Source organism: Catharus ustulatus, chromosome 1, assembly GCF_009819885.2.
Source record: "Catharus ustulatus isolate bCatUst1 chromosome 1, bCatUst1.pri.v2, whole genome shotgun sequence".
NCBI lineage: Eukaryota > Metazoa > Chordata > Aves > Passeriformes > Turdidae > Catharus > Catharus ustulatus.
Window position 1 is genome coordinate 45,300,442 of NC_046221.1, and position 12,655 is coordinate 45,313,096.

The 12,655-nt window shown below is 40.3% G+C and overlaps 1 protein-coding gene across 1 annotated transcript; it reads left to right on the top strand.

Moving 5' to 3' along the window:
- Positions 1-78: 78 nt before the first annotated feature.
- UBA5 (ubiquitin like modifier activating enzyme 5) lies at positions 79-9,742 on the top strand. The gene is made up of 12 exons (XM_033074746.2): positions 79-307; positions 1,367-1,412; positions 1,507-1,596; positions 2,352-2,461; positions 2,872-2,958; positions 3,608-3,692; positions 4,507-4,611; positions 4,792-4,919; positions 5,530-5,665; positions 6,126-6,201; positions 6,978-7,084; positions 7,659-9,742. The coding sequence occupies exons 1-12, from the start codon at positions 162-164 to the stop codon at positions 7,740-7,742; spliced, it is 1,200 nt and encodes a 399-aa protein (XP_032930637.1). The 5' UTR covers positions 79-161; the 3' UTR covers positions 7,743-9,742.
- Positions 9,743-12,655: the final 2,913 nt, after the last annotated feature.

Genomic DNA, 12,655 nt, shown 5'->3' on the forward strand with positions numbered 1-12,655 from the left:
CCGGGAAGGGCCCGCCCCGGGAAGGGCCCGCCCCGGGAAGGGCCCGCCCCGGGAAGGGCCCGCCCCGGGAAGGGCCCGCCCCGGGAAGGGCCCGCCCCGGGAAGGGCCCGCCCCGGCGCTTCCCGGAAGGTCCGGGGGCCGGGCATAGACGTGTCGCTGCCATGGCGGATCCTGGGCGGCTGGAGCAGCTGGAGCGGCGCGTGCGGGAGCTGGAGGAGGAACTGGGCCGGGAGAAGCGCGGGCGGGGAGCGGCGCGGGCCCGCATCGACACCATGAGCGCCGAGGTTACCGACTCGAACCCCTACAGGTGCGCGGAGCGGCTGTCAGGGCGCTGAGGGGCTGCCAGGGTGCGGAGGATGGGCTGCAGAGAGGGCCGTGGGGTGGACCGGTGGGTCTGGGAAGCGGGAGAGGCACACGGAGCTAGAGGAGGCTCGAGTGGGAGTCTCAGGGATGGCGCTGGGTCTGCTCAGGCGGGTCTCGGGCGGTGCAGGAGGCAGGTGCTCCGTGCGGAGCAGGGGAGAGATGCTCTTGGATTTCCCAACTGGCTGGGCTGGCAGCGGTGGATGTCAGGGTTACTTTGTATTGTCTTGCTTTACAATGCAGGCGCGGGGAGAGAGAGAGAGAGAGGAAAGCTTGGGAGTTTTTCAGCTAGGTTGCTAGTAAATTGGACAGGTGTTGGTGTTAACATGAGGTTTTATTCTCATTCCTCCAAATTCGCTAATTTTGAAGTTGGTTTATAGAATTATTGAACTTTAAAGACCCCTTCTCTTCTAGAAATCTGTTGGGTTGGTTTTTTTGGGGTTTTTTTTGTTTGGGTTTGATTTAATTTTTCCTTAATACAAGTTGATACTTGTAGTTTCATGAAAAATGCAATTGAGGAATAAAAGGTTACTTTAAAATCCTTTCAGTTATCCTCAAAACCTGATAGTCTCGATTTATTTTTTTAAATGTTATGTTAACCTAATCAAATTGATTAGAAAACAGTGCAAGTCTTCGCTAGTTTGCTTCCATATGGTTCATTACAACAAAAAAGTCACCTTTCATTCTGCAAATCAGGGATTCATTTACAAAAATAGCTGATAGTCTTCCTGATTTCATTGACATTGTGCATACCAGAGGAATAGGTGCATGACTTTCTGCAGAGTTAGGACTCTGGTGCAAATAGGAAAGCATCTACTCTGTAACTCAGACTATACTTACCTGGCAGTCACAACTGCAGTGGAAACAGCAGGCTTGAGTTTATTGCTTGGTGAGGTTATTTCTAAAACAAAAGTAATTTTAAATACCTGAGAAACAAAATTGTTGTTAGAAACATAAAGAACATTTTCTGTGTAATGTTACTTTTTGGTTTTTTTTTTTTTTGTAGTCGCTTGATGGCATTAAAAAGAATGGGAATTGTCAAAGACTATGAGGTAGGATTCTATCTGTAATGAAACGCTGCTTGCATTTTTTTTTCCGGGAGGACCACTTTTGAGATGCTGATCTGTACATTATTTCTTTCTACAGAAAATCCGTACCTTCACAGTTGCAGTAGTAGGTGTAGGGGGTGTTGGCAGTGTGACTGCTGAAATGCTAACAAGGTGTGGCATTGGTAAGGTAATGAGAGTTTTTTTAATTCTTCTACATCTTTGTAGTAGCTGGACCAGTCCTCTTCATAAAGAATTTGATTTGATTTCACTCTATTGATTTTACCCAAATAAAAAGATGTGAAGAAAGCACTCAAGAATAGCACTTGTGTAAACATTGCACATGAAGAGCCTGTATTTTTGTAAAACTGGCAAAATTGATTTATTTAGGGCTTAATCATGTGTCATGTGGATGATTCTTGTTTGGATGTTTGTTATCTCCATATTCTTATATGAACTGATTTCTCTAATCTTCATGGTGGATTACTGCAAAAGGAAAACAAAATAAAGAAAAAGGAGGGAATATTTCACATAAAAGACAGTCTTATAAGAACCAAGTTTATATCACACAATTGCAATGTAGTAGATGACAAACTGATATCTTTATCATAAACATTAGTTTGCCACATGGCAAAAGTAGGAATGTGATAATGGAAGTAATACTGTTCATGTGGGTTAATCTGTTGAATATTCTTAGTTAAGATCAAATAAGGGCTTAACTTTTTATTGAGTAATTTTAATGAGTTAACAGATTAGTTCAGTTTTTCATGTCCTTACGATGTTGGTACCTCTTGTATGTGAACTGAACGGGCCTCTGAGGGAGGGAGTTTGGCTGGGGGAGTTTTCTATGGTTTTGCTTTTAGAAGTAGTTCTGTTGTTCAAAATGCCTTGCTGCAATGCTCTGTTTGCACAGTTTCACACATGTTAAAACAATCTTTATTACAGCTGCTTCTGTTTGATTATGATAAAGTGGAACTGGCAAACATGAACAGACTCTTCTTCCAACCTCATCAAGCTGGATTAAGTAAAGTGCAAGCAGCAGAACATACTTTGAGGTATAACTTGGAGAAGTGGGTATCAAAATGTATTTAGCCAGGATGCTGCTCCAGAAAACCAATGTTTCACTCTTAATCATTTGCAAAGGAGCATGATCAATTTGGGAATTTGAGTATAAAATATTTGTGGGGATGATTGATACTTGAAATATATTTTTGTACTGGCCAAAACCTTAATGTGAGTCAACTTTTTAAGTATAACCAGTTTTGCTCAAGAATTTGGTATAAACCATGCTGCTTCCGTATGTTGTGGGTTTTTTTCTTATCTAATCTGAATTTTTGACAAATATGGGTGAATTCTAGAGTTCAGACTGGAAACTTAAGACTGTAGCAACACTCAAGAAGTTAAGGAGTAGAATGCAAATTATCATTGTATTCTTTACTACTGACTTCTATTATTTCTCCATAAGGGAAATTAATCCTGATGTTCAGTTTGAAGTACATAACTACAACATCACAACACTGGACAACTTTGAGCACTTCATGGATAGAATAAGGTAAAATCCCTCAACTTTAGCATATTGCTAACTTCTGCTGATGTGTGGTTCAACATAGCCTCACATTTTTCTTGTTGTGGCTCTTTTTCAATTTAATAACTTCCAATTGAAAACCTCTGGGAAGTATATGTATGTGAAGACATTCCTGCCTAGATGTGTTCTCTACAGCTGGCATTTATTTCTACTGTTATGCAGTTATTTTTTTATATGAGTGGATATTTAGATTTCCAACCAAAACTCTAGGTTTTCCATTATGGAAAACAGATCATATCTTGTGTGCTCTGTATTAGTTTCAGGTGTGATTTATAGAATGAAGAATGAAGTAGTTATTAGTGGATCTCGCAGAGATCTGAAATAACTAAGACCATTTGCAGTTCTGTTGTACAAAGATACAATTCTCCAATACTTTGCACTGAGTGCTTACTATGTAAAACAATCTAAAATGCCCATATATTTAAATCCCAGCTTCAGTATGGTGTTGTTTCTACTGCACACCTAAGATGCTGGTTGTATCCTGTACTGCATTTGCACAAGTTTTGTTAGAAATTCACTTTTCTTGGGCTTCTGTACTCTAAAGCAGCATGTTGGTTGCCATGTTGGTGTTTTGTTCTGCCAGCAGTTTCAAGTAAACCTCTGATGCTTGTTTCAGTAATGGTGCTCTGGAGGAAGGGAAGCCTGTGGATCTGGTTCTAAGCTGTGTGGACAACTTTGAAGCTCGCATGGCAATTAACACGGTAAGACCACCAAAGGCACGAGCTTGTGGAAGTCTGTTTTATAAATAATATGAGGAATTGTGGAACTATAGACAGGAATTTAAAAACAATCTCTTAAGAAATATCCCCCTTGGCTTGAGGAATCTGAGCTTTTACCCAGTTCTTATAAACCCATTTTATGTGTATAAATATCACTGAGACTTTAAAGTTACTATCAGCTAATGGCTAGTAGAGTTTATGATACTTTGATATTTTGTCTTTTCAAATTGCTCTGTTTATATAACGGTATTTTCAAAGGCTGGTATGTTAACTTTTAAAGATTTTCTATAGCTAGTTGTGTACTTCACATGACTTTTTGTATACTAAAAATGCTGTTTATTTAATCAAACTGTTTTTATTTATAGTAGCAGCCAATGTAGGGTATAAGCCAAATGTATGTCTTCTGTTACTCTTCAGCTGACTTGATCCATAATTTGCAGGCAGAGAAGGCACACAGATACGCCGTACCCAAGCCTCTAAGAATAATTTGTGGAATTATATTCTGTAGCATGCTGTAACTGGGTCACTAATGTCTGTATTTGTTGAAACATCTCAGGTCCTCAGGAAAGCACAAAGGGCTGGCTTTGTGAGGGCAACTTTAATTTGCTGTTTGATTTGTCCTTTGATAAATAATTTCTCTTGTATCTCTTCATGCCCCTTTTCTGACTATAGCCTTTTTACCTGAAAGCAGGGAGATGAATGTGTTTCATTACTCCCAATTTATCACATTGTTTGGGTTTCTTTTCTTTTCATTAAACTTCTGCAGTGCTGACGTGTGTGTTTCTGTGTTTATAAGGCCTGCAATGAACTCGGGCAAATCTGGATGGAGTCTGGAGTGAGTGAAAATGCAGTATCAGGACACATCCAGCTGATCATACCTGGTGAATCCGCTTGTTTTGCGGTATGTGGTGCTCTGCTGAATTGCTCACTTGCCTTTTGGAGAGTGGGACTGGGAATGTGAAGATTAGCTGGCCTAGTGAGTGTGATCCTGGCACAGCTCATGCAGTACCTTAAAATTCTGTGTGGTCTGTGGGATTTCTTAAATGCATTTTTGCAGCTTAATTTCTCTGTTGCCCCCCAGTGTGCTCCTCCACTGGTAGTAGCAGCAAATATTGATGAGAAGACATTGAAGCGAGAAGGAGTTTGTGCAGCCAGTCTTCCTACAACCATGGGTGTTGTGGCAGGAATGCTTGTACAAAATGTTCTCAAGTAAGTGACTGAGTTGTTGCTATTTGATGTGTACAACAAAATATGAGAAAAAAAAAAAGCCTTGAAGGAATATTTCATAATGACAGATCTGGTTCCTTTTACATGTTCATGGCTCGTTTCCTAATGGTACTGGCAACATTGAATGAGGCTGAAATACACATTGCTTGAATTTTAACTAGAACTTTTCAGGGGTAAGAAACAGTTTCAGTGTTTTCCAAAGAATTTCTGTTACTGAATACTCACATGCACTTTTTTTTTCTTAGTTTTGCATTTAAACATGCTCTGATTTGACATTATTAAGTTATACATAAAAAAATGCTACAGTGCTGACCTTTGAAATTTTGTACATGGACAAAGAAAAAATTACTTCTCTTATCTGTAGCTGAGTTATTCTCACACACCAGAAGAAAATGGGATTCTGTATTGATCCAGTTATTCTGTTGCCAGCTGACTACAGCATAACTGTATTTAAGGCAATTACAGTAACTCTACAACTCCCTGAGTATGAAAGTGGATTCCAAAAGTTCTTTAAGGAAAAATTATTCTCTGAGCAACTGAAATTTTAGGTTTGCACCTGTATTACCAACTCCTTCTTTCTGTGTGTTTCTAGATACCTGTTAAATTTTGGTACTGTGAGTTATTATCTTGGTTACAATGCAATGCAGGATTTCTTCCCAACTATGTCTATGAAACCAAACCCGCAATGTAGTGACCACAATTGCAGAAAACAGCAAGAAAATTATAAGGTAAAAAGAGTTTGCGTTTGTGGGTCGATTTTTAAATTCCCTTTTCTTAGAGAACAAAGCAAGCTGCAAATCTGTAGTAAAAGAAAATGTTCGTTGCTTCTCCAGTTCGCAGCAGTCGTCTTCAGATGGTTTCACATGTTTCTAAATATACAGTACTTGCAGTTACCTTAAAGTAAAGGGTAGGAAGAAAGGTTGAGCAATTATGTAGAAGAAAATATTACTTAACAGAATGCAAACTTTTCTGGCAGTCATATGTTTCTGAGTTTTAATGGGTTTGGTGTTTTTTTGAACTTGCAGGTATTCTGCCTTTTTGTTCCTAAACAGTCACCATTTAGAACTTTCTTACCTTACATATTGAAAGAAATGTGAATATTAGGCTTGAACTTCTTTGCTATTCTTGGAAACTGGACTGGTAAATTTTGGTCATTGAGGGGTTTATTTTTTTGTGTTTTCCCTCCAGAAAAAAGAAGCTGCAAGACCAAAAGAAGAAGTAATTGAAAAGGAAGAAGAAATAGTACATGAAGACAATGACTGGGGTAAGTCATCAACTAGAGACTAAATCACATTCCCAATACTGAGATTCCATTTGGGTGAGCATAGTTTAGTGTATATAGAATTCTTTTAACTCCTACTTTTTGTAACTTATACCACGTAATTACTGTTGGCTTTTCACAGATTTTGAAAGTAATTTTGCCACAACTTGATGATGCATTTTTAGTGCAATGTGCAAGTTTTAGGCTCAAAATGTAACTGCTGCTTGAATAAAAAAAATTATCAGAAGATCATCTGAAGATGAGAGAGATATGAGAAGATGTATTAACTGCATATTCCTTTTAAATATACTAAAGAGCAGTTTTCATTTCCATAACCACTGTACTTAGGCATCCCATGGATTTTTGCATTCCTCTGAGGGTTTTAAATTAGAAGGAATTATCTTAAGGAATGATAAATGTGTTTTAAATAACCATTTTAAGAATGGAGATACATGTTCTCTTTATTACAAGCTATAGAAAATAATCTTATCTTACAACTGGGAGAAGTATCTTTATGGTAAAGTTTAAATGCTGAGGACAAGTTAGGGATGCCATTCTGGTTCCTAAGTTGCCTATATAGAATTATTTCATATATTGTAAAGTGAAAATATTTTGTATTGATAATGGAATGAAGTTATTGAAATCAAAGGTGTTTCTGCTTTAATTTTATTCTGTTTTGGGAAAGCAGCTGCAGCTTTTCTCTTACTGTGATAAGTTGGTGATTGAAGAACTTTTTCTTCTAACTTTTAATGTAGTTCTTGTTTCCTTTTAATGCAAAGGCATTGAATTAGTATCAGAAATTTCAGAAGATGAGCTGAAGGCTGCATCTGGCCCAGTACCTGAACTTCCTGAGGGAATTAGTGTAGCATATACTATCCCAGACAAGGTAACATATTTATTCTTATGAAATTTTGAAATACACATTGTAGATTAAATTTATAATACCAGCCAGTTTGGTTACCCTTTAAACCTAAACCAGAATTTCTTCTTGAACAATTCCAGTGAAACTTGACCTCAGTTCATTTGATTATTCCTTTTCATGGTCCAGTTTTGTGTTCCTAGGAAAGATACTTCTTTAAGTGTGGATGCTAATGTGAATGTACTGCTGAGATGATGAAATGAATGCATTTGGGGGCAGGTGGAAGGACAGTAAATGTGAATTGCTCAGTTGATATTTTGGTGACTAATTAATTTTTACCATACATATCTCGTAAAAGCTGTATGTAGTCAAAGAGCAATGAATATACCTGGGGAACATAGAGGAGTCAGAATGTATTGCAGTAAGAACATTCCAACTAATAATCAAAATAGTTTACAATTGAAGCTTATAATCACTTAGGCCTAATCTCACAACTGAGTCCCTAGTTCTGGGAAAATGGTGGTGTAACAGCGATAAAGCTGACCTGTGGGGCTTTTTGTTTACTTTTTTCTTGACAACTTTTTCTTCCTGTTCCTAATAGGAAGATAATATGATAACTGGGGAGACAGTGGCAGAATCTGAAGAAAGCCTAGAAGAACTCATGGCCAAAATGAGAAACATGTAGAAAAACAACTTTCATGAGTTTGGATGGACATTGCATTTTTAGAAGACCAGACTTCTTATTCTTTCTTTTTTTTTTACCTTCATTGAAGCTCACCTTTACTTTTCTAATGAAACAACTGTTACAAGGGCAGGAAGGACACAAACTTATATTGTTTATATTCTGTTTTCTCATAATGTCTTTACTAACAGATAGAGTTGTGCTACTGTAAATTTTAGTTTCTCAGCATTGCTAGTGCCAGATATTCAGTGGCAAATAAAAGCACCTGGATAAACTGAAAAAGCAGGCACAGCACATTATATAGCCTGTCATGTGATGAGAATAGCACGTAGAACAGGCTAAGGGAAAGATGAAATCTGCTGGAGTGGACTGAGTAGCTGAAGGGCAAATGATAATGCCTCTCATGTTGCTGCTCCTGATTTTCCAGGCACTTGTACTTGGTTGTCATTCACTGGTCTAAAGTCTTGACATGGATCATGCTGTAGCTACTTTTTCTGAGTAATGAGAACATCTAAGCCTTTTAATCTGCCTTAAATATCCCTGGGAGGGAATTTTCTTTATCAATGTCTTACTACTGCTTTTCCTTAAATAGCAGCCTATGTTTTGTATGTGAAGTTTTGAGAATACTGTAAGAAAGTGAAGTCTTTTGTTTGTATTACATTAGCATGCATATCAGCATGCCACCCTTTTGTTTGGCAGATGCTTTTCATGACAAAATTATGAGCAACATAATTGGAAAAAACATAGATTTTGTCTACCTTTTCAGAAGTCTAAATATTATATTTTTGTTGGGTACTGAAAGTTTAGCTGTAATTCTGATCACTCCTAACCACATGGGTTGTATTAAGGAATATAAGTCTGAGATTGCATAGAAAGTCTTCTAAAATTAGATGCTATAAATTTTTAGTTTTGCAAATATCTTAATTGGAGTAGCTCACCTGTTGTATTTGTCTTGTAAACTGCATTAGTACAGTCTATAACCTTTTAAATCGCCACATGTTAAACTGACTTGTAAATGTCATCCTGGAGCACCAGTACCCTGCAGAACTGGAAGAATTAATTTCAAATATTTTAACTGCTGTGGGCATCTGATCCAGAACTTGGTAATTATTTCAGCCTTAGCAGTGTAATACAAGTATTTGCAAGTTGGACTCTTTATAAAAATCTTTTTCACAATGTGATGCAGCCATCACAGAGCTAGCTAGTAATGGTAGTAATAGTATCCCACTAAAGTGTAAAGAGACAAGAGATACCATGGTGGTGCTTCTGTTTCTTAGGGCAGCTGAATGAATACCTGTTAGAGTAATAATTAGTTTAAAAAATGTTTCATTTCTAAGGAATGGTTGCAAAATACGAAATCAGTTTCCCCCACAGCTGACATCAAATTATATTATACACAGAAAAATAATTTCTGAAACTACTGAGAGATTTTGGGTGCATTTTGAGTGTGGGGCATTGTACTGTAAAATTGAAGTGGCTTTTTTGGACTGAGTTCTGTTTTGGAGAAACCAGGTTTTAGAAACAAAATCTGAAGGAAGACAGGAAATCAAATAATGAGACCATTAGAAAGGTAGATACTTGAATCTGTGTCACTTAAGTCTACCTTAGAGTGATCTGATGTCAATTTATGTGCTACTTACATTCCTCTGTGACTTTCACCTTTCTGTTGGGAACAATAAAAGTCAGGCACACAGCTGGCTCTGGAGAGGCAAATGGCTGACCCATTTCTACAACAGCTCAGTTCCTCCTGACTTTTAACTGTTTGGCTGACATGGCTGCTATCACAGGATTTACGAGAGGCAACTTCAGGTACACTTTTATGAGGGAATTAATATACTTTTGTATGCCCAGTTAGAGAGTGCACAGAACGGTTCCTGTGTTTCTTGTAGACTTTCAACTTGTATATACAAGAATTTGAAATAATCAGAAAATATATAAAGGTTGATTGTATGTGTCAATGGTTAAAATTATTTAAAAATAAAGAAAGCAGTGCATCCAAGAAAGCAGTGTTAAGGACTTTTTTTTAATTAAAAACATATTTACAAGTATAATGTAGTCTAACTGTATAACATAACAGAATATTTATTGCTTCTTTAGTTATGAACTAACAAATCAAAGTACATTGCTGTGATTAGCTGCCGTGATTGCAGCTTTGTTTATTTGGCAATCTTATAAAAGTGTTCAGTTTTTACAGTGTCTCATGAACGTTATTAAGATGTTGATATTCTGAGTGTAATTAAATCTCCATTGAAACTGGTGACCCTCTGATAGAGGTGGAGTTTTCCTACACAGAAGTATTATCTGGCACATCCCATATATACAAATGACTTTTCCTTGCTGTCTGTGAGGCACAGCTCCATGGAAGCTGTCTCGTAAGCTTTCTTTGGGTTCACAGGGTTAGGCACATGGATTCCTTCTCCTCTTTGCTAAAGGATGATGGATGGTTGGGATCTGCTTTAGGGACCAATTTATTATTTATTATTTTAATTTTTTTCTTTTTCCAAAACTAACCCTGCAACCTATGAGGAAGTTGGAGAGAAATTGCGCAATGGAAGAATAGAACAGTTCAGCAACAGTAACACTGAGGCTCTAGAAAGTACAGTAATTTCACAATTACAAGCCGCACCATTTTGACTAAAATTTTGCTCCCACCCCGGAAATGCGGCTTACACTCAGGGGTGGCTAATATGTGAATAATTTTCTGACATTTCCAACCCTGGAAGTGCCAGCCAGGGTGCAGAGCTGAGCACCTGCCAGTAAAACCCAGCTTTAAGTGATTGTTACAAATTGGTTACTCTGTTTCGCAGCAGGTGGAGCCGGGCTCCATGCCAGCAGCACAGGGGGTGGGGGGAGGTGGGGAACTCCCTCCTTCAGGCAGCACAGCCTGGGGGAGAGATGGGAGGCTCCCTCCTGCTGGCCCCGTGGCCCAGCGGGAGGCAGGGGGCTCCGTGCTGCTGGCCCCGCGGCCCAGGGGGATGCGGGGGCTCCGTGCTGCCATCCCTGTGGCCCGGGGGGAAGGCAGGGGGCTCCTGTCCTCGTCTGCCGCCACAGGAGCAGGCAGGCTCCCATCCCCACCTGCCGTGGGAGCGGGGGATCTCCTTCCCCTCCTGCCGCCGCAGGTGCCAGTGGGCTCCATGCCCCCCTGCCACTGCAGGACAGTGCTGGGCCGGGGTGAGTGAGCCCAGTGGCGGTGGCGACCAGCCCCGAGTGGCCCCACTGAGCGGCAGCGCTGAGCTGGGCCACCTGGCCCCATCGGCAGCCCCGAGCGGGCCAAGCCCGCACGGCCTGAACCGAGCCAGTAAACCCCTCCGATCCCGTGATTCTGTTACTAAGTGGCAACTTTGTTGCACATGGGTCCTCGCTGCGAACACAGAGCAGCTTATAATTGGGTGCGGCTTGTGTATGAACAAAGAACAAAATGTTGCCGACACTCGGAGATGCGGCTTATAGTCAGTGCAGCTTGTAATCGTGAAATTACTGTAACATCTTATTTAAACTAGCAACAAAAAGGGACACTATTTAGGAGAGCAAGATGTACCAGTGTACATGTTAAAATTAGGACAGGACAAGTTAGACCAGACATCTGATAATTCTTTAGAGGAGAGAATTACCAGGTCTAAGAATATCAGGCAACATAAACACACAAGTTGAGTAGGTTGAGATTTTGGGGGGTTTAGGGGGGGTCATGTCTTTTGTTTGGGGTTTTTCGTGTGTGTATATGTCTGGTTTTCCTTTTGCCACTCTTCTTAGCTGCTGACAGTCCTGCAAAGAACTTTCCAATTTTCAAAACTTTTCAAGGTGGCTGAAATAGAGTGGTAAACCCTTGCTTACAAACCCATTTTATAAAAGGAAAATATACAAAGAGCTATTAAAAAATGTCAACTCTTACTGCACTATGGTAACTCCTTCAAGAACTATTTTTCATTTTTTTGTTTTCAACTAAACCTTAATCTTAAAAATCAAATTTGGGTTGTATATTTGTGCTGTCAGTTTTATATACCTTTTCTTTTGCCAAGTTACTGCATTACCAAAATACTAAATTCCTCCTAATCAGAACAAGGGCTGAAATTAGTAGTATTTAATTCTACTATAAAAGAGAAAAAACACTATGGAAGGCAAGTACTCCTTTGAAGTGAAGGCCATCTGCATTTTTGAAACTGGATCAAATTAATCTTAACATTAGTTGTCTCTGATATATTATAGTAGAATTTCAATTAATTTTCCACTTACGTTCCTTTTTTTATAGAAAATCTTTTTAGTATGTACAGTAATTTCACGAATACAAGCCGCACCATTTTCACCAAAATTTTGGTGGAAACCCGGAAGTGTGGCTAGTACTACGGGGCGGCTAATATATTAACAATATTCTAAAAACTGCCAACATGGAAGTGAGAGCCCGTGGCAGCCCCAAGCCAAGCTGGAGCCTGGCCAGCCCCGGCAGAGGTGGGAAAGCCTGGCAGAGGCGGGGCCAGCAGTGCGGGGGGTGGGCGGCAGAGCCCGAGCCAGCAGGGCGGGGGAGCCCAGCAGAACCGGGGCTAGCAGTGCAGGGGAGCCCAGCAGAACTGGGGCCAGCAGCGTGGGGGAGCCTGGCGGTGCGGGGACCTGCAGTGCCGGCCAGGGTGAGCAAACACAGTGGCAGTGCAGACAGGAGCGGGGGGGCAAGCGAGCCTGGCGGCAGCAGCGGCAGCACCGCCCAGCTGGCCCCGCCGAGCCGTGGCGCCGAACTGGGCCACCCGGCCCCGTTGGCAACCATGAGCGGGCCGAGCCTGCCTGGCCCCGCCCCGAGCCAGTAAACCCCACTATGCCGCGATCCTGTTACTAATTGGCAAATTTGTGAAAGTTGCACACGGATCCTCGCTACGAACGAAAGTGCGGCTAATATTCAGGTGCGGCTTTTTAACTGACAAAGACATCTA

What these genes read in the sequence shown, in the direction of transcription:
- UBA5 (XM_033074746.2), top strand. Translation starts at nt 162, where the DNA reads ATGGCGGATCCTGGGCGGCTGGAGCAGCTGGAGCGGCGCGTGCGGGAG. An exon ending in CAAGGTGTGGCATTGGTAAG is followed by an intron (nt 1,597 to 2,351) that starts GTAATGAGAGTT and finishes TCTTTATTACAG; the next exon opens with CTGCTTCTGTTTGATTATGA. An exon ending in GCAGCAGAACATACTTTGAG is followed by an intron (nt 2,462 to 2,871) that starts GTATAACTTGGA and finishes TTTCTCCATAAG; the next exon opens with GGAAATTAATCCTGATGTTC.